The following is a 21,815-nucleotide window of genomic DNA, read 5'->3' on the forward strand; positions in this document are numbered from 1 at the left end:
AAGTTCCGCTGAAGATGACAAAACAGAAGAACTGGACAAGGGTAAATTTACTGCCATAATCTAAAAAATAATAGACACAGATTATCACATTCACCGTAGCACGGGAAGGAACACTCGGGGGGAGCATTCTGGGTCCGGGCTTAATCCCGAGCTTGGACCCCTCTCCCCGGCCAGGGGGAGGACCCCGGGCTCGAGAGTAATTACCGAGCTCGGAGCCCTCTCCCCGGACAGCACGCCAAATACGCATAAACTTTACTCGGTTCATTATAAGTAAGTGTGAACTCGTGAATTCAAATATATAAAAAAATCTATCTAAAGTGCCTGCATTTAGGGAGAGACTGTGACTGAGCAGTTTTGCCATTTTGCACAGCCTTGTTTTTGTTTCGTTTCTCTATTTCCTGTTAGTAGTGAAAAGGTTACCAGAGCACATTCAGGTGGATGACCCTGCTGCATTGAAGAAGTTGGCCAAAAAACTTGAGAGACAGCAGGTGAGACAAATCAATATTGTCATGCTTTGCCTCTAGTCTGATTGTTTCCCATTGACAGATGATGGATTCATCCAGGTGTTTTCTGAGATCCATTTTGCAGCGTTTTTAACCCAGGTCCTTCCAATGTCTTACAGAAGTCAGGGCAGGGATGCAGTTTAAATATAACTGGAGTCAAGGTCTGGCTCCACACTTTTGTGTGCAGTGTATTGTTGAATAATTTCTATTTGTGATGTGTTTTTTTTTTTTTTTCTTGGTGAACGTTATTGACTCTTCTTGGCTTTAATGTCTGCTGGAGGTGATTTCATTGTGATTATTATCATTTCATTGTGTACATGTGATGAGCTAGATGTCCTTTCTGGGTGAATTTTGAGTGTTTTTTTGTTTTTTTTTCTCTCTTTGATTTATTTTATTTTTTTATGTTATTAGGTGTAGATCTATAACACTAGAATAAAGCTACTGTGGAGCCCTTTTTCATTTGTGCACATTTGTGTCATGTATGTCTTCATGCACAGTGTTCTGTTGCAGCCTCAGCTCTTGACCTGAGGAGGGAGGATGTGACCTCTAGAGCGTTTATCCTCGAGGGAACAAAATATTCACATCAAATGCTGTTGTTTACTATGTTCTCTTAGGTTCCTTTGAGGTCCGATTATGGTTACAAGGTCAGCCTGTTCTCACATCTACACCAGTACAGCCGAAAAAACCCTCCCACCCAGCAAATCAGGTACTATAAACAATGTATCTTCTACATTAGTTATAATTTTGTCTTAAAGGGGTTATATAAGTTATACAAATATCTTTTGTTCTCTTAATCTTTTGACAAACGTCTCTTATGTCTCTTATGCTACTCCAGACTGCATTTATTTGATCATAAATACAGTAAAAATGGTAATATTGTGAAATATGACATTTAAAATAACTGATTTTGAATGTATTTAAAAATTTAATTTTTGTAATATCAAAGCTGAATTTTCAGCAGTCATTACTCCAGTGTTCAGTGTCGCATGATCCTTCAGAAATCATTCTAATATGTTGTTTTAGTGCTCAACAAATGCTTCTTACTATTATCATCAATATTGAAAACAGTTGTGCTGATTTTTATGGAAATCATGACACATTTTTTAAGGATTTTTGATAAAGAGAAGATTCAATAGAATAGCATTTAGTTGAAATAAATAAATATTTTGATCAGTTTAATGCATCCTTGCTAAATAAAAATGTTTCTTTAAAAAAATTGAGCAGTAGTGTAACTTGAAACATAGTAGAGTAACTTGAACTCAAACTTGCTCCTCAGCACCCAAAAGCCTTTCATTTTTAAATTGATTGAAACTAAGATAATCAAACTTTGGGCCGTGTAATTCCAGGTCTCGGTTAGGGCTGCACTATTATGACAAAATCATAATTATTCACTTTAAATTGTAATTGCCATTATTAATTATGATTATCACAATTTACACTGAATGATGTTTATATGATTGTTTGAAGCAACTGCATGCCATATTTTTATATGAAATAAACTGAGCTGAAAGCTGAAAACACTAACTGAAAAACTTGTATTGCTTTTCTATAGTATTAAGCCTCAAATGTCAACTATACACTGGATTGGTTTCTTTAAATAATAATAATAATAAAAAAGTAAAAATATGTATGGTATTATAATGTTATACTAAAACTAAAATTAAAACAATGGAAAAACCCTTAAGATAACCTGTAGATAAACACATCTTAAGCATGCAGAATAACATAAGTGAACATAAGTGCTGCTTTGAACGATTACGTAATTGTTGCATCCATAATTTAAATCGCGATTAGAAGTTTGATTAATTGTGAGGTTAGAAAATGTGCTTGAAAAATTAAAATAAGGCATAAAAAAACTTTAACATTATAAGTCAGGGGTGCCCAAACTCGGTCCTGGAGGGCCGGTGTCCTGAAAAGTTTAGCTCCAACCCCAATTAAACACACCTGAACCAGCTAATCAAGCTCTTACTAGGCATACTAGAAACTTCCAGGCAGGTGTGTTGAGGCAAGTTGGCAAACTCTTCAGGACACCGGCCCTCCAGGACCGAGTTTGGGCACCCCTGGTATAAGTAGACCTCAGTGGAAAAAATAAATGTACATTTTTACAATTAAATGTATTTATTTTTTCAGGAGTGACATTAGAAATTAAGCGTGTATAACCTGAATGATTTAGTTGGTTGATTTATTATTTGATATGGTTTATTTTGTAGCATCCCTGCCACAGTTATTCACCCATCCATTGTTCGGTTGGGCCTGCAGTACTCTCAGGGCATTATAGCAGGATCCAATGCTCGATCTGTGGCCCTACTACATGCCTTTAAACAGGTAAGATAATAATAAATAATAAAACATAACCTATGGAATGTTAACATTTAAATAATTTTTTAGGTTATTCGAGACTATAGCACACCTCCAAATGAGGAGTTGTCGAGGGACCTTGTGAACAAGCTGTCGCCCTATATCAGGTTCACCTTCTTCCTTGTGAAAACTGATATGGACATATTTTATTTGAACTCTGATCTTACATGGAAACAGATGTTTAACAAACACTGCAAATGCTCTTCACACCTGCAGTTTTCTCAGCCAGTGTCGGCCCCTTTCAGCCAGCATGGGCAATGCCATCAAGTACATCAAGAAGGAAATATCAAATATACCCAGTCAGTGCAAAGAAGAAGAAGTAAGAGTATTCATAGTCACTTTAGTCTTCAGAGTCATTAGTTTAGAGACGTTTATATACAATAGTATTCCTTTGAATTTCTAAAAGAAATGTTTTCTCAACAGGCGAAAAGGAGACTGCAGGAATGCATTGACAGTTACATAAACGAGAAGATCATTTTGGCTTCTGAAGCCATTTCTAAGTACGCTATTGAGAAGATAAGTGATGGAGATGTTATTCTTGTTTATGGCTGGTAAGAGTTTTCAGTGAGTTGACGTAATCCTGTAATAGTCTGGATGAACACATTCAGAAGTGTTTCAGAAATGCCTTTCTTGTCTTTTTCCAGCTCTTCACTTGTCAACCACATTCTGTGCGAAGCTTTTGAAAAGCAGAGGAAGTTCAGAGTCATAGTTGTGGACAGTCGGCCCAGGCTGGAGGGCAAAGAGGCGCTGAGGCGTCTGGTGAAGAAAGGCATCCGATGTACTTACGTGCTTATATCTGCCTTGTCCTACATTCTGCCTGAAGTGAGTCATTCTTTTCAGTAAAGCTTTTTTGCAAGCATAATTTATTTTTAGCTCATTGCGAGGCAAGGGGATTTCTTACAAAGGTGCATGTACCTTCAAAGGATTGATTATGTGTATGACATCAGCAGTAGCTAAAAATACAGCTTAATTATGGTTTGGTACTTTCGTTCTTAACAATACACAGTAGCAACTGAAGTGGTGCTAATAGAAGAGTTTCTCGGCTTTATCAGTCTCTACCAAATTTAACCGATTTCATTAAGAACAATCTAATCTAATATTTTTACTAGTATACTTTTATTAAAGCTGCAGTCCGTAACTTTTTTTGGTTAAAAATGATCCGAAATCAATATTTGAGCAAGTACATAAACCAGCCTGTGTTCAAAACTATCGCCTTACTTTAGCCCGATTCACAAAGGTTAGTTTATAAGAATGTTTTGTAATTGGTGGTACTGGTAGGTTTTCGTGGGAAATTCAAGCATGCAGCCGCGTCATTACGTCACTTCTGTAAATATAAAGAAGTTGTCCAGGCTACTAGGCTATCGCATGTGAGAATCCTGCAGGTGGACCGATCGTTTATAGCATTTTCTTACAGCAGCTGGAATAATTAAATGTATAATTTTGATGGCGGATTGTAATCCAGAAAGGATTGTGTGTTTATGAAACACATGTGAATGAAATTAAATTATATTCCAGTTTTAAATGTGCTTCTGATTACAGATAGCCTGGGATTACACAAGATTTGTATTTTAAACACAACCAGTTCGAAGGGAGCATAATTTGCTTTTTGGATTAAAAGAATTTCTTAATATGAAATTCGAATGGTATGACAATTAGAGATTAAACTGTACAGAAATTTAAATCTACATGCTAATTTTCCATACCACCTCAGCAGTGCCACAAACTGATCACCTCCATGCCACGCCGAATTGAGGCAGCAAAAAGAGCCCCTACCAAGTATTGAGTACACGTACAGTAAATGAACATACTTTCCAGAAGGCCAACAATTCGCTAAAAATGTTTTTTTTTTATTGGTCTTATGAAGTATTCTAATTTGTTGAGATAGTGAATTGGTGGGTTTTTGTTAAATGTGAGCCAAAATCATCACAATTAAAAGAACCAAAGACTTAAACTACTTCAGTCTGTGTGCATTGAATTTATTTAATACACGAGTTTCACAATTTGAGTTGAATTACTGAAATAAATGAACTTTTCCATGACATTCTAATTTATTGAGATGCACCTGTATATTGTTCAGATGACAATGTACAGTAGAAATTATTATTTGAGTCATATATTCCAAGACGTAGGCTAGAATCTCCACACCGGTGCGGTGACTGACAGCCACACATACTCCTCAAAACATTAGATTCATCCGCACTGGAGCCGTGCCGGAGCACAACCCACGCAAGGAAGATAATTCCGCAGACAGCTGCAATTGAAGGTTTTCAAACAGAGATGGCGACAAAGAGGCAAAACTTACGGACTGCAGCTTTAAGGACACTTTTAGATGGCAATTTAATTATTATATGGCACTGCACGGTTCTGAATGTTTAGATTATTGTGTTTACAAAGTATTTGTGAAATCTAGCTAACAAAATATATATTGTGTGTTGGAGTGTTCCAGACGCTACATAAACAAAATATAGTGTGCACTACTGTTCAAAAGTTTGGGGTCAGTAAGATTTTTTTTTTAATGTTTCTGAAAAAGTCTCTTATGCTCACCAAGGCTGTTTATTTGATCAAAAATACAGCGATACAGCAATATTGTCGAAAAACATTACAATTTTAAAGAACTGTTTTCTGTTTTAATATATTTCAGAATGTGATTTTTTTTTTTCCCCGTCATGGCAAACCTGAATTTTCAGAAGCCATTACTCCAGTTTTCAGTGTCACGTGATCCTTCATTTTTGTTTCAGGATCTTTGATGAATAGAATGTTTAAAAGAACAGCATTTTAAAAATAGAAATCTATGATAAATGTCTTTACTGTCGCTTTTGATCAATTTATTGCATACATGCTGAATAAAAGTATTAATTTACTTTAAAAAAAAAAAACTTGAACGGTAGTGTGATTGCACTAAAGTTAACTGGCCTTTATGTTGTCATTAAAAACATTATCATGAATGCTGAATCAGAACTTGGACTTTGCACTCTTATTTCCAGGTATCCAAGGTATTTCTTGGTGCCCATGCACTCCTTGCCAATGGATATGTGATGTCACGTGTGGGAACTTCCCAGATTGCCCTGGTAGCAAAGGCCTTCAATGTACCAGTGCTGGTCTGCTGTGAGACCTACAAGTTCTGTGAACGAGTGCAGACGGACTCTTTTGTATCCAATGAATTAGGTAACTCTGTGATGTTTAGCTTGTTTGGTGAATTTACTATTTTATTTTATAAGTGACATATATAGGTATTTACACACACAAAAATAAACAGAACATTATTATTTTTTTTTTTTTACAGATGACCCTGATGACCTGATTGTTACCAGAAATGGGAAGACCCACCTAGAGAACTGGCAGACTGTTAAATCACTGGGGCTTCTGAACTTGGTGTATGACGTGACGCCACCGGACTTTGTGGACCTTGTAATCACTGACTTGGGCATGATCCCCTGCACCTCTGTGCCTGTGGTATTGCGAGTCAAGAATGTAGATCAGTGAAGAGCAGACGAACACGGTTCTGCTTCCCTCTTGCATCTGCACATAAAAGAGTCTGTGCACATGGGGCTTAAACATATCTATGAAAAGGAACAAGCTTTTCAAATAAAAACACTGTTTACATCCTTACTGGTGGGATCCATTTAATTTTTAATTGTATAACTGTTCCAATTCCATTTTCTAAAAAAAAATGACGCAGTCCGGTTCAGTCCACCTAATGAGATTTTCTTTGGAAAATTCTCAAATTAGTACTTAGAGTTGTTTTACACAAGCTCAAGAAGGTCAGATCCACGAAATTCAAGAAAGTGTCTGTAAAGCATGTGTGCTTTCAGTTTTGGCCCATCATGGTGGTCAGTGCATAGACATAAACATAAGAAAAATCATCCTTTTTGGATAGTTGCTCTTGCCGAAGTCCTTTCATAGATGTGAAAAAGGGAAATAGAACATGGTGCAAATGTGTGTAAGACCATGCAAAAGCTGACTATGTTGCATAAGGGGTTTTGTTTGTATTACCAAAACCTTGGAAATGCTACAGAAAAATAAATGGTTTAGATTACAAAAAACTGTTGTTGGCTGATTCTTTGTGATATTGTGACAAATCTTTATTTTAGTTGCCAAGGTACATGCTGAATTCTATACAACAATACTACATTCTTGGCAGAAACTCGCAATGAAATGTATGTCAGTATTCTACTAATAGTGTCTGTCTATATATCTCTTATTACACTTACACTGCCAAAAAAAGAAAAGCATACAGTTTCAGAGGTTGAAGAGTTGTCAGTTATGAAATATGAAATGTGACATCTGTAAACAGCAGGTGACGGTAACAATCTACATTTTTCACAAATATGTCCTATGACATCCATTTCCCCTCCACTGTAAAATGAATAGTCTTTTTTTACATGTCAGAAAACCTATAATTCTTATGAAAACACTTAATCTTTCAAATAAAATAACTTTGTCTTTAAACACAAAATATTTGTCCTTAATATTCATTGCTAAAATATCTCAGTGCTTCACTTTGACATGTTCAGAGTCAAAACATCTGTCAGAAATGTGGCTGTCCTCCAAACACAATCAGCGAGGTCAGTCTATGGTCAGTTTTCCCTTTACAAACCAGCCTTGTCAAGGCTGTGAAAATGTCAGTATTCATGAAAGCTTTCGTAAAATGTATAAATAAAAAACATTTAAGGACATTGAGGGTCAAAAGAAAGTGAAATAAAACACAAACTGTACAAAATTATTCATTAAAAAAAATGTATGTCATGCAAACCTGCTTTTGGCAAGTTTAAAAAACAAGAAACTGCAATGTTCAGCAAATGGTTAACCGTGGTTGGTCTGCTGCACCATTTTCAATAAGCTTGATGCATTTTGTGGCTCCACTGTCAGCCCAACAGTCAGTTCTCTTTAAAACTCAAATGTTCTTGGCCTTTCGTCTTTGTGTGAACCAGAGTAAAGATGAAACCACAACTGTTGATCCGGTTAGTATCCCAAGCACCTTAACTATAGGAAACTCCCCCTGCAATTGTTAAAGAACAATGAACGTGTGCAATAAAGGAGTAATGGCCAACCTGTTTGGGATGATTTGACAGGGGTCTCACCTGTCTCATGCACTTGTATCCATAGAAATTATGCAGACAAATACACTCAAAGAACCCTGGTCCATATGGGCTGCAGAATGAGTTTTCAGGGCAATCCCAGGCTGAAGAGACAAACCATAATCAAGAAATGCACTGAAAGACATACATTTTTGCATTTTGAAGACTGAGATCCCAGTTCTTTTGGTTACTTACACATCTGCGCCGTCTGATTGCAAATATTTTTCTGTCCTTTGCAGATTCTGGCATTGTTTTTCACTTCAACCTTCTCCCATGATGCATTTCCCCCTGGACACTCCAGTTTTGAGGGTAGTAAACTAAGTAAAGATTTGTCAAGTTAACTTACTGTGTTAGCTTAAATCAGGGATTTTCAATCTTTTAGATCTTTTAAATGCCATGGACCCCATGGATGAATATCATCATCCTTGTCAAAGAGACCCCAGTCTGAAAATCTAAAGGTGCCATAGAATGCATTTATACAATATTTTAAATTGCTTTCTGATATCTACATAGAAGGTATGTGGCTTAGGTAAGGGCAAAAAATCTCCAGAAATGGTTTTACATGTCCATTTACAACCCTAGGATTTGTCCCTAGAATTAAATTGTCTGTTTTTACCTTATTTGGAAGGGTCATGAATAGTAATGTTGAGCTCTGCTCTGATTGGCTGTTTCACAGTGCGGCTCAATGTTGAGCCACACATTTTACAAGATCAGATGCTTGTCAGTGGTGCTCAGGATCTGTAAATCATTCGCCATCATCCTCAGTCATCTCTCCTTACTCTGTTTATGTGGTAAGTGAAATCTTATGTCCTGTAATGTAACAGGCTACCGCTAGCAAGCAGTTAACCATGTCCCTTTAGTGGCGCGCGTTATTTGTTTTCCGTGCCTTTCTGAATACAGACACCAACCCATCCCTGCACATCACATCCCCTGCACAGCCTGGAGCATAACATTTATTTCCATGATCTGCCATTTTCGCTATTATTCTCGCTTGTTTCTTCAAAATACCTGCAGAACTTCTGATGCAGGTTCGGCTGGCGGCTGGCATAGAACATGGTATATGCAAATGTTGGGGGCGTAACTATTAGTGATCCCGACTGTAACGTCACGGTCTGTGTTATGTTCTGATTCGCCTATTTTTCAGTGGTCTTTTGCATGCACAAGATTTACATAAGGAGGAGGAAACAATGGTGTTTGAGGCTCAGTTATGGTATGTCATTTCCATGTACAGAACTGTTATTATTCAACTATGCCAAGGTAAATACAGTTTTCCATTCTATGGCACCTTTAAAAGACCGCTTTATATTTTCATGTATAAGGACCCAATTTATATTATACCCAATCATATGCATTAAAAAATATTTGGAAAATATTTAGTTTTTTATTATAGTTGCAACATTCCCCCTGACTTAAATGTAATTAACATGATATACAGCGCTAATGCATAACTTACAGATGGGTAAGATGGCTGAAACTCTGAAATATGAAATCGCTCAGATTGGAGATCGGGTTGTTGGAGAGATCTCTGTGAAAATATAGAATGACTACAGTTAGATATTCAATTTAGTGCTAAAATGACACATGCAGATTATCGTGAAAAACCTGCTCTGGTACATACATGATGAATGCTGTGGATGAATTGTTCAGGTGCTCTACATGACTGATAGAGCAGTTTGCCAAATCCAACCTAAAACAGCACCGTACAGTTAGATTATACATAGAGAATAAATGTCAAAATGTCAAAAATGTGGAATACTAGAAAAGTTTTCCTACCCTATAATGGCATCTACATTGCTGGTTTCATTTCCAAAACAGCAGCGTCCTCTTATATGGCCTTTTGTTAGGCAGAAATCCCAGACAGGACTATCTTGTCGTACAGTTCCTTCACACATTTTACATAACTAGCAAAAATAAAGGTGAAAGCTTTAAAAAATATTATAAAACAGCATGCATTGTTTTACTTTACTTTACAACAGTGAAGACAGATCACAACAATGTGACTAATATATGCCTATATATCTATGTAGCATTATTTCATTACAATCATTTCGCAAATGACTATAGTATCTGTTACATCTTCTGAATTCATTTGACATAGCAAACTGTCTCACCTGTGCATCAGTATCCTGGCTATCGACATATACATTGAATAAAACAATAAAAGCAGTACATAAATACACAGTAGATGCTGTAACGGCAGGTGTCATTTTCCCCAAAACAAAGCCGAGTCATGTGACTCGATGATCTTCGATGACGTTCAAGTGTCGCGACCCCATTCGTGACAACCAGACGGCGCAGATATTTAGCATTTCTCACTGTGAAATTTCGATAGAAACGAAACACTCTCAAAACACAGGTTGCTTTTACACAACTCGCGTTATTGAACTGATATAGATCCTGTTCGCCATTTATATTCAGTCTGGTTATTTAAAATAACGCACATTTCACGAATACGGATAACTTAAAAAAAACATCATACATCCCCTGTTGTTTAATTAATGAATGTTTAATTTACTACTATCAAACATAAGATTAAACGCGAATATCAACAAGTTGTTTGACTATAAATGTGCCCCCCCCCCCATAAATGTGGATTTTGGACTGCCCCAGCTCAGAGGTAAGATTCAATAAAATTGTGATAGAAAGAAACAAAGAAACAATCTCACCCTGTGTCAATTTTAGACAAATTAGTGTTGTTGAGTGCATTTGTCAAGCTTAAACATACAGCTGTTAAGCTACCACAGTTACTGTAAGTAAAAAAAAAAAAATCAAATAAATACTTTTATTTAATTTATGGGAAGTTTATCCATAACTACAAAACAACATGACTAACAAAAAACTACTATGGTGCCCTATTAATTTAGGCAACTCTATTGCCCATTTTGGTGCTTTTTAATTAATACATTTTATTACTTTTGTCCTTTAATCTTTTTTGTGTAGTGTTTATTGATATGAAGATGCAAAACGTATATATATATATATATATATATATATAATATTATACATAACAGGGTAACAAAAAATTATTGAATATATATATAAAATGTTTGGCCTCCTTAAGTAATAATTTGCTGAAAGTTAAGCGTCTTGATCCTTTCAGTGACCATTTTTCTGAGAGAAAAAAAGCGCCTTAAATACCTCAAATCACAAGCTGTCTTGAGAACTATGATTTAGCTAATATTTAAATACTCTTTGATACAGTTTAACCTCCTGATTTGCAATCTGATTTTCGAGTCCATTTCGATGTTAAACGTAATATTAAGTTTAAACACTTGCATTCATAATCAAACATCAGTTTACGTCGTTATGGAGAGATTGTTTACTACAAACTACGTACGCTGGCAACTTGTTCATGCCCGATCTCGGATGAACATTTTTACGCAATACCTCCCCCCGCACTAGAAGAATGGTTTGATCCGGACTGTTGCAATGCTTCGGGAGAGAGCAGATACATACACATTGAATACATTACAGCAGAGCGGCTTCGTTTACAGTGTTGGAAGGTTTCGCTACAGTGCAGACTGATGTGCGTTCTTCTTAACGCCCTTACAAGTTGGAGCACAGTATCGCTATCTCGAAGTGCCTGCTGCGACAAACAGTTTCTTCATTTGTTTCCTCTCCATACTCGTTCGTATGTACCAATGTATGTAGCAACGGGGGCTGTAGACAACCGCGGAGCACCTTTACGTGGAGTAATCTGAAAGTTAATGGGATCGTGGGCCTTGCGACGACCCTTGTGTGTTTTGCAGACTCGACCCCCACGGTCTCTTCTAGTGCGTGAGGAAGTGAGAGGACAGCTTTGGTGATACATTGCCGACAATGAACGTGGAAATACCTCCAGTTGCAACATGGCTGCTGCTTAGATGTTTATTGGAAAAGTTCAGCCCTGAACATTAAGAAAGTTTTATAATAATCCACGTCGCAAAAGAGAACTTGTCTGGCTTAATTCAGCTCTGGATTGGACTGGACTGGATAGGACTACACAGTGAATCGGAGCGAGTGTAGCTCGCCGTGTTTCAGTTTGGTCTCTGCATGACAGCAGACCAAACACCGAGGGCTTTCCGTGAACACTCTCGCTTTTAACAGCATTCAACTTGCTCAAAGACTTGTAATCTTAGAGTAGAAAATGCATTTCTCCATCCCCGAGACGGAGGTCCGCTCCGATGAAAATGGATCGACATATGTGGTAAGTGCAGTGGAGGTCAAATAAGCGATGCGCCTAGCGTTTACATTTGGTGGCGCTGTAGAAAGTGCTTTGAAGCGTTGTTGTGAACGGATCTTTCTCTGACTGAGGGAACATGTCCGTTCATTCAGATCATCATACGAGTCCTTCCGTTCACAACAAGAAGAGAAAGAGGCAGAAGAGTTATGTTAAAATGACTGATAACTAAAATTAACATGATAGCTGTTGGCTATTGTCATTTTTCAAGTCCTTCCTTGTTGACAAAATGGAGCAAAATTGTACATGTAGGCCTACTTTGTTTTCATTTGAGGTGAAAATGCTCATAATGCTTAAACACTCTTTTCTTGAGTCTCTTGGTAGTTTTTAGAAATTGTAGTTTTTAATAAAAGGATAACAAGACTCATTTTCAATTTTGAAATACTCGGTACCCAGATAGCACACACGCGTCTGCAAGATGTCTGTTAAAAAGATCGCTTCATCTGGAAAGCATCTGCTGTGTACACGCATCTGATAAACGTCTTTAAGATGTCAGTTTTACATGCAATCTAAATCATGAACGGTTTAAAGACATTTTATTGATGTCTATTTAACTTCTGACAGGAAACGTCCTATAGACGTATAGCAGATGAGCAAACACTCTAAAAAAAAATACATCTTGCAGATGTCAAATAGACGTCTCTGTGATGTACATGTGTTATCAGGGTAATTGGTTGAGTGAGTGATTCAATGATTCACTCATTGCATATGCCACCACATATGGTTGTGGCTAGAAGGGATACAGCAAAAACAGGAAGCTAACAATAAGTAGAATTTTCTACCTGTTAGATTGTGTTTTATTAACATCTACACCTACCCCAACCCTAAACCCCTACCCATTACAATCATGCAAAAATAGTAATTATTGTTGTACAGTGTGAGAAAAATTATGCTATATCGATGTGCGCATACCCAGTAGTTTTTGCTGTATCGTGCCATCTAGCCTTAACCACCACATACTGGCTTGATATGGATAAAGATTCAGTGAAGGAAGCTGAACAAATCTTTTTAGTGAACGGATTCAAAAAAGGAAAACCAAACGATATCAAGTAGAGATGAATATTCATATATCTGTTGTAAGATTAAAAAATGTAGTATGATGTGACTTGTAACTGTAAAACTTTCATTTGAATAATTTTAGTCTTAAAATTGCACGATTTAATAGATGTATTTTTGTAAAAAATTAAAGCATACTTATTCTGACTTCTACTCATTAAATATATAAAAGAGAAATATATATTTTAGCTGACACAACATTCATAAGTTATTTATTGAATAACAAAAAAGGCAGGCACAAAGTTATTGAAGGTGGAATCAGGAAGCTTTGTTCATGGTTGTTCAGAAATACTCTAGCTAGCATCTTTGAGAGTTGTTGTGTGAATTGGATTCACAATGTCTCAGTTCTCCTGGCATCTCTCCCTCAGCCATACGCAGTGCAAGATTGCCGTTTCTTTCAGCATAACAGTTATCTAGCATAACTGGAAACGTAGCTGGCTCAATACTCTGAAGACATGACTCTTCATTTTTCTATGAAACAGCGAGTAGAGCCTATCAATAACAGACAGCTTCAGTTTCGGCTGCTGTGTTTTCATCTGTATTGCACTGAACTGTGGATTGATTACGAAGCATATTTTGCCTGAATTCTTTCTCGTAGGTGTTTGCAGATGTGCAGCCTGTGCTGTTGACTCTCCTTAGCCAACAAATGATTTGAATAAGGGGCTGAGATCATTTTTGAGCTCCACTGCACATGGATGCTCTCAGCACTCTTAAAACACCTCCAGTAGACCCGCAAAGGTTTTAATGCACCGATGTGACGATATTGTGAATTCCTAACAGATTGACTGCAGACATTGTTTGTGTCCATCTTTGACTGTGATTCAGAGAGAATTTCTCCATCACAGATCGTCAGTGACGTTCTCAATGGCTAAGTCTTTCAAGGCCACTGAGATATAAATTGGTCAGATGTATGAATCACACTTTTTTACTGCTTTTATATTTTTGTTTCACTTTCTTAGATGACAAGATATTTGTTGTTTTGCATAATTTAAACAGGTTTTGCATAAACTAGTTCACCCTGTTACTGGTCAAGAGGGGGATCTGTAAGATATTTTTTGTTTTTTAATGTCTCTTCTGCTCCGCAAGACTGCATTTATTTGAACAAAAATACAGTAAATATTATGAAATATTATTACAATTTAAAATAACTCAGAAATCACTCTAATATGCTGATTTTCTGATTAAGAAACATTTCTGATTATTATTAATGTTGAAAACAGTTTGCTTCATATTCATAAAACTGCTTCATATTTTTGTGGAAGCAATGATGCACTACCCTTTAAAAGTTTGGGGTAAGAAATAAATAGATTAGTCATTTTATTTATCAAGGATGCATTAAATTGATCAAAAGGGACAGTAGAGACATTTATAATGTTACAGGATTTCTATTTCAAATAAATACTGTTCTTTTGAACTTTCTATTCATCAAATAATCCTGAAAAATTAAAAGTATCACAGTTTTGACAAAAACATGAAACGGCACAACTGGAGATTGGAGAAATAATGCTAAAAATTCAGCATTGCGTCACATAAATTATATCTTACAATATATTCAAATAAAAAAACAGTAATTTTAAATTGTAATAAGAGCTCCACTGCACATGGATGCTCTCAGCACTCTTAAAACACCTCCAGTAGACCCGCAAAGGTTTTAATGCACCGATGTGACGATATTGTGAATTCCTAACAGATTGACTGCAGACATTGTTTGTGTCCATCTTTGACTGTGATTCAGAGAGAATTTCTCCATCACAGATCGTCAGTGACGTTCTCAATAGCTAAGTCTTTCAAGGCCACTGAGATATAAATTGGTCAGATGTATGAATCACACTTTTTTACTGCTTTTATGTTTTTGTTTCACTTTCTTAGATGACAAGATATTTGTTGTTTTGCATAATTTAAACAGGTTTTGCATAAACTAGTTCACCCTGTTACTGGTCAAGAGGGGGATCTGTAAGATATTTTTTGTTTTTAATGTCTCTTCTGCTTCGCAAGACTGCATTTATTTGAACAAAAATACAGTAAATATTATGAAATATTATTACAATTTAAAATAACTCAGAAATCATACAAGTAAAGGCATGGCAGTTTCATCCTCCCTCTGTCAGTAGGTAGCAGAGCACAATATTGCAGTTGCAGCCTTGAATATAGAAGACTAAGAGTGTTTATTTTTGTTTTATAAAGACTAACAGACTGTTTTCTTCCTTCTGCAGGCTTACAATATCCATGTGAATGGTGTCTTGCATTGTCGAGTACGTTACAGCCAACTCCTAGGCCTCCATGAACAGGTGAACACACATTTTCATCATGACCTTCATTTCAGAAATCAGTATTGCACTCATATTTTTAAAATGCGTCAAGGATTGCCTTGGAATACTGGCACATGAAAAGCTGTTTGTTACAAAGCACAGTAGTTTTTAGCCACTCTGCAGTTAGCCAAAAAACATCTGTAATTTGCTTCATAATATTTTCTAAAGTTGTTTGAAGAAAAACACGTTTAATTTGGACAGGATTAAAATCACAAAGTGCACCGGTGAAACACAAATGTACTTCTCGTCTGAATAGTGAAGTGGTGAAGCTGTGATCACATTCACCAGTAGTTTGAGTGGTCATCCACTGAAAGTGACATAAAAGGATCTGCTTATTACCTATCTTAACACCTACCAATTTCACAGACACCAAGTTTCCTCATGAATGAGAGAGAACTTCAGTGATCTCACCATTAAGAGCATGTTGTGTTGTTTCGCAGCCACTGTGTCTAGGTAACCGGGCGTTGAGGGCCTAGTCAGATCATACGTGGTCATATGATGCAATCCGTAGATGCTGTCATGGTGTGAGGCTTGCAGTTAACCCTTAAAATGGGCCTTCATAATGATTATAATTTTCTAAAATAAAAAAAAAAGAATTTTTGAATGAACTTTTATTTGTATATTTTAAGTTGTCTTTTTAATAAGAATTTTTTTTATATATCTCTATTTTGCTTTATTTTCTACTTTAGTTATATTAATTTTAGTGCTTCAACTCAGTTATTTATTTATTTATTCAACATTTCTATTTTTCATGTAAGTTTAAAGAGTTAGTTCACCCAAAAATGAAAATTAGGCTGCGTTTTACTCACCCCCGAGGCATTCTAGGCGTATATGACTTTCTTCTTTCAGACGAATCCAGTCGGAGTTATATTAAAAATTGTCTTTGATCTTTCAAGCTGTTTAATGCCACTCAGCGGGTGTTGCATTGCTTCAGTCCAAAAGAACTTCAATAAAAATCTCCCATTCATAAAAAAAAGTGTCTCACACGCCTCCTGTAGCGAATCGATGCGTTTTTGTAAGAAACATATCCATATTCAAAACGTAATAATCACTTGAATCAACAAACGTTGGTTTTCACGAGACTCACCGGCGCATGCGCAGCGCTGAACTCATACATCATCTGCCCGGAACTGCTTCTGTGTACAACTGTTGGCGCAAGCTACATTAAAGTGATTATTAGGTTTTGAATATGGATATTCTTCTTACAAAAACACATCGATTCGCTACAGAAGGCCTTTGTTCACCCCCCGGAGCCGTGTGAGACACTTTTCTTTTTTTATGGATAGGTGATTTTTATTCAAGTTCTTTTGGACTGATGCATGCAACACCCGCTGAGTGGCATTAAACAGCTTGAAAGATCAAAGACAATTTTTAATATAACTCCGACTGGATTCGTCTAAAAGAAGAAAGTCATATACACCTAGGATGCCTCGGGGGTGAGTAAAACGCAGCCTAATTTTCATTTTTGGGTGAACTAACCCTTTTAATTTTTTCGCATGATATTTATATTTTATCTGATTTCAGCTTCGAAAATTATTTTAGTTAACAATATCAACACTGATATATGTTTCCATGTAATTTTCTTTGTTGTGCCGTTGAATAAAACCCCAATAACAGAGATGGAGCAACAGCAGGCATAATTTTGGTAGATGCTGTGAAGTGTAAACAGATTTATTAGCTTGGTGCTTGTGAGGCCAGCAGTCAGCATGTACGACAGAGCAGTGCACAGCGGTCAAGGGCAGGCAGTGGTCAGTTTAATTTTGTCCTCCCAGAATAACCAAACATTCTGTTTTCAGAATTTGACCTCATCAATTTAAAATGAACTTCTCTCCCTGTGTCCTTTCAGATAAAAAAAGAATATGGAAATAATGTGGTGCCAGCTTTTCCACCAAAGAAGATCTTCACCCTCACACCGGCTGAAGTCGATCAGAGGAGAGAACAGTTAGAGAAGTACATGCAAGCTGGTGAGAAGCATCTTCTTTTATCCGAAAAGGTCACAAAAAGGTTTGAGATTAGACTCTGTGTTTTAGCTCCTAAACATGACAAAATTCACTTTTAACAGATATAAAAGTTTGGGGTTGGTAATATTTGTGAATGTTTTTGAAAGACGTCTCTTATGCTCACCAAGGCTGCATTTATTTAATCAAAAATACAGTAAAAACAAGTAATACTGTGAAATCTTACTACAATTTACCACGATTACATTTACATTCTACTACAGTTATTTTGCAGACGCTTTTATCCAAAGCAACTTACAATTGGGGAATTGTACAATTGTAATATATTTTAAAATGCCATTTATTCCTGTGATGCAAAGCTGAATATTCAGCATCATTACTCCAGTCCTCAGTGTCAGTGCCTACTTCCTTAAAAAAAAAAAAAAATCCCCGACAATATAAATATTGCAAAAATATTGATGACTTAATCTGCACTAGTTTTGTATCCAATCAGAAGCTCTCTAAAATGAAGATGCCCCTCCCCCTAATACCACTTGCAGCTGACTTGCTACTAGCAAGCAACTGTGATGAAGCCTATTGGCTATCCAAAAAAAACAACAACAACGTCCCACTCAAATTTCCTGTTTCGTCAGGAAATGCATCAACACTGGATGTTCATCAGCCTTCATATGGGGTCAGATGGTCTTGTAATTTCTGCTCTTCCTGAAGAGGACGGAGCTTTTTAATGTTCTACATCACTAGCAAGCAACTGTGATGAAGCCTATTGGCTATCCAAAAAAAAAAAAAACAACGTCCCACTCAAATTTCCTGTTTCGTCAGGAAATGCATCAACACTGGATGTTCATCAGCCTTCATATGGGGTCAGATGGTCTTGTAATTTCTGCTCTTCCTGAAGAGGACGGAGCTTTTTAATGTTCTACATCAGTGTTTCCCAACCTTTTTTTTAGTCGCGGCACCCTTTGGAAATTTTAACAAATTTGTGGCACCCTACAAAATTAATTTTGTCACAATACTTGAATTTCTAAATTCGATATGATACCTTGAAAAATATAAATATTCGGTACAGCAGGGAAGAACTGCAGAATATACTGTAATACAGATATTTTTAATATTATAAAAAATTTTGTCCATCAATGGTGGCAATCAGTAGGCTAATTTCTAATGAAGAGACCAATTTATATGACCGATTTTCATGTAGGCTTTTATTTATATGTAAACATTGTTTAATTACTGTTATAACTAGTTATCTCACAAATTTTTGCTCACTCTGTGTATTTTTGATTTTACAGTGTGGTAATTTTGTTGCAGTAGCACAAGAGAGCTTGATTTCAAACTTTGAATTGAATAAAAAATGACAAGTAAGCAGTAATAAAATAAGAACAAAGAATAGCACAAAAAATAATAACGATGCAAATGAAATAAATTGCTTTTTATTTTTTCAGGTAGGTCTAACAGTAGGGCTATTAAGAGATTTAGTTGTTGTTGTTTTTTTAACAATTATATCCAAATAATGTTTAGGCATAGAAAGCTATTATTATCAGAACACGTGAGCATAACATAGCGGTTAGCAGATCAATGAATGAGAGGGCAGCGTTACCAGAGTTGCCCATATACCATACCATGTTACAGTAGGGCTATTGCAAACAGAAACAATACTGTACTACATAGATGTTTCCTGTCGGCTTGATTTTTGAGTGGACTTTGCTGTTCCGATGAGCATGAACGGTATATGAGTGGAGCGCTCACGTGGGCCGTGAGCAACTGAGCAGAGCGTACATGCATAGAGGGGGATAATATGCAGAGCGTCACACCACGTGAAAGTGAAACTTGAGCGGTGAACTAATTTTCGGCAGCTGGAATTTCGGTGCATGTCTAATTATTGGCGACATCAGAAATTGATATTATACAATAGATGCTTTTTTTTGAACATTTTAGCAATTTAAAAATTATTTTTTACACTGCACCCATGCTCTCGACAGACGACGGCACCCCGGTTGGGAAACACTTCTACATTGTCATTCATGTTAGCAAAACATCAGTCACGCTGTATAAAAGAGGGCCACCAGTGTTGTACAGCATTGAGGATTTGCCATGCATGTGGTTTAACAGGTTTTCTCCACAAAAAAGGAAATCAGCAGTGCTGGCAGCACCAAGAGCCATTTGCTCTAATCCATTCCAGCACTGGCTCTTTCCATCGAACAAGCTAAGCCTTGTTGAGCTTATTTGTTCACAGTCTGGAGCTGCTCTTGGCTGGGGCTCCCTTCAGTTACATCACTGAGAAACATGGTTATGGAAAATTAACTGACACAAACACACAAGCTGTTCAGAGTGAAATATTTCATCAGTTTGTGCTAATGCTTTGCGGTTGTTTGCTTGTGTGCTATAATGGAAGTAAAAATAAACATTATAGTTTTTGTTGGTCTGATTTTAAAAAAATTTAAACTAAGGTTATTATCAGTCAGGGAGGCATGGTGGTATTTTTAAAGAAAAGGCTGCATTGTATACCAGATTAGTTTGTTTACATGATTTTGACAAATTTTTAAAACATTGAGGTTTACATTATGGTTCAGTTTAGACACAAAAAAGCATTCTCACTATCATTCAACAAACTTTCCCAAAGGAAATTGGTACCTTGAACCTTTTAAAGTAGCATTGATGTATTCTATTTGTTTAAGTGAATTGTTTTGTAGATTTGTTTTGATGATCTTTTTTCTATTTACTAACTGTTTTCTGTTTTAATATATTGCAAAATAAAATTTATTTATCTGATGGTAAAGTTGTGCTACTTAAACTGTAATAGCGTTTTTACAGTAATTTCTTTCAAAATCTCCAATCTTTTGAATGGTAGTGTAAATGTTTAATTTAATGTTTATTTTTATTCATTATATATTGTATAATTGTATGTGTTTCTTTCCACAAATAGCATGCTATTGTGATATAAGAGTAAACTTGTAAAAACAATTGCCCCTCTAAGTGGCTACAGTTTGTTTAAATACATGATTATATTATCTTGCATTGTAGCTGAATAGGTTTATTTAAAAAAGTAGCTACTTTGGAGTAGGTTGTCAAGTTGCAAGTTTTGATACCTTTAATGAAGAGCTTTTTATTTTGTCCCTGCAGTGCGTCAGGACCCCATTCTGGGATCCAGTGAGATGTTCAACAGCTTTTTGAGAAAAGCTCAACAGGTAGGATTTCTCTTTTTAGTTAGTAAATTTTTTGTAACTATTTATAATAATTCAGTAATTATCATAATTGCAAATCTAGTATATTACTTGCAATTTTAAATATTGTAACATACATATGTACAGATCCAGAACCTATAATGAAAAATAGAACTAAAGTAGGTTTTCCTTTCCATGTTCAAAAATGGCCTTGCCATTTTTCTGCCTCATTAGCCTCTATATTTGACTTTAACAATCAACATTTGCATAATTTCTGTTATGTCTTCAACCTTATGGTGTCTAAATATAGAAGTGACTAAAATTCCTAAAAATTTGAATCTGCCTTCCTCCACCCTGCCAAAAATTTTAGGGGAAAAAAAGCCATTTCTTAGTCATCCAGTAAAAGGGTCAAACACTGGTGGGTCTGATTTATCTCATTTCCTTATTAAAGGGGTCATATGATGCGATTTCAAGTTTTCCTTTCTCTTTGGAGTGTTACAAGCTGTTCGTGAATAGATACGATCCCTAAAGTTGCAAAGACTAAAGTCTCAAAACCAAAGAGATATTCTTTATAAAAGTTAAGACTTGTCCACGCCCTCCAAAAACGTCTCGTTTAAACACGCCCCCACATGTCTACATCACTATTCACGCAAAGAAAGAAGGTGTAAGGTTCTCGCTGTAGTATTGTTGCCGCCGCTGCCGCCATGTGGTGAAGACGCTGTGTGTTTTGGTGTGAAAGCAAAACTACTTTGTTTGGTCAGTGTAGAGTAGGGCTTGTTGTTTGTCATTTCTCTGATCACAAATGCAGACATGGTTTTATGTTTACACTGCGCAATGCGACGCAACGTGTAAAAAGACAGTATAAGTCATTATACTCCGTAATTATGTCCCCACTGGATGCAACAAATGCCTTGTTTGTAATGGGATTTATTGGTTTTGTCTTGTCGCTCCGGGACACGACATCACAGTATGGTGAGGGGCGTAACATTTCCATCACACGGTTGAGGTATTCGGCCAATCCCAACGCACTAGATAGCTGGCCAAGCTTTGTAAAAATCGACGCGTTTCAGAAAGGCGGGGCATAGAGGAGAAACAATAATGCACAGTATGTGGAAAATAATGTGTTTTTTGAACCTTAAACCACATAAACACATTTCATTACACCAAATACAC

General features: G+C 36.4%; 3 protein-coding genes across 5 annotated transcripts in view; 2 read left to right on the forward strand and 1 right to left on the reverse strand.

The window, feature by feature from the left end:
- LOC107561932 (translation initiation factor eIF-2B subunit delta-like) overlaps positions 1–6,835 on the forward strand; it is a 9,137-nt gene extending 2,302 nt beyond the window's left edge. The window contains exons 5-13 of one of the 3 annotated variants that reach the window (XM_016246470.1): positions 409–488; positions 1,118–1,209; positions 2,714–2,828; positions 2,892–2,968; positions 3,078–3,180; positions 3,285–3,412; positions 3,506–3,683; positions 5,846–6,026; positions 6,145–6,835. In XM_016246470.1, the coding sequence (XP_016101956.1) occupies positions 409–488; positions 1,118–1,209; positions 2,714–2,828; positions 2,892–2,968; positions 3,078–3,180; positions 3,285–3,412; positions 3,506–3,683; positions 5,846–6,026; positions 6,145–6,344 (1,154 nt within the window). In that variant the 3' untranslated portion in view covers positions 6,345–6,835. Of the gene's footprint in view, positions 1–405; positions 489–1,117; positions 1,210–2,713; positions 2,829–2,891; positions 2,969–3,077; positions 3,181–3,284; positions 3,413–3,505; positions 3,684–5,845; positions 6,027–6,144 lie in introns of all 3 variants that reach the window. The other 2 variants (XM_016246469.1, XM_016246468.1) reach the window with 2 other exon arrangements.
- A 485-nt stretch (positions 6,836–7,320) lies between these two features.
- On the reverse strand, positions 7,321–10,414 carry LOC107561934 (all-trans retinoic acid-induced differentiation factor-like). Its single transcript, XM_016246471.1, has 7 exons — positions 10,051–10,414; positions 9,713–9,840; positions 9,558–9,626; positions 9,393–9,464; positions 8,135–8,256; positions 7,943–8,043; positions 7,321–7,860 (listed from the first exon to the last, which is right to left on the reverse strand). The coding sequence occupies exons 1-7, from the start codon at positions 10,144–10,146 to the stop codon at positions 7,756–7,758; spliced, it is 693 nt and encodes a 230-aa protein (XP_016101957.1). The 5' UTR covers positions 10,147–10,414; the 3' UTR covers positions 7,321–7,755.
- Positions 10,415–11,348: 934 nt separating this feature from the next.
- LOC107561922 (sorting nexin-17-like) overlaps positions 11,349–21,815 on the forward strand; it is a 25,815-nt gene continuing 15,348 nt past the window's right edge. The window contains exons 1-4 of the mRNA XM_016246459.1: positions 11,349–12,125; positions 15,428–15,502; positions 17,370–17,487; positions 20,602–20,666. Coding sequence (XP_016101945.1) covers positions 12,066–12,125; positions 15,428–15,502; positions 17,370–17,487; positions 20,602–20,666 — 318 coding nt within the window. The 5' untranslated portion in view covers positions 11,349–12,065. The remainder of the gene's footprint in view (positions 12,126–15,427; positions 15,503–17,369; positions 17,488–20,601; positions 20,667–21,815) is intronic.

This window comes from Sinocyclocheilus grahami, unplaced genomic scaffold (assembly GCF_001515645.1).
Source record: "Sinocyclocheilus grahami isolate Dianchi unplaced genomic scaffold, SAMN03320097.WGS_v1.1 scaffold799.1, whole genome shotgun sequence".
Classification (NCBI taxonomy): domain Eukaryota; kingdom Metazoa; phylum Chordata; class Actinopteri; order Cypriniformes; family Cyprinidae; genus Sinocyclocheilus; species Sinocyclocheilus grahami.

Excerpts from the sequence above, each read along its gene's own strand:
- LOC107561934 (XM_016246471.1), bottom strand. The coding sequence starts at position 10,146 with ATGACACCTGCCGTTACAGCATCTACTGTGTATTTATGTACTGCTTTT. Across the intron at positions 9,465-9,557 it reads TCATCCACAGCATTCATCAT|AGATCTCTCCAACAACCCGA; the intron begins GTATGTACCAGA and ends ATATTTTCACAG. Across the intron at positions 8,044-8,134 it reads CAATCAGACGGCGCAGATGT|CCTGGGATTGCCCTGAAAAC; the intron begins GTAAGTAACCAA and ends TTGTCTCTTCAG.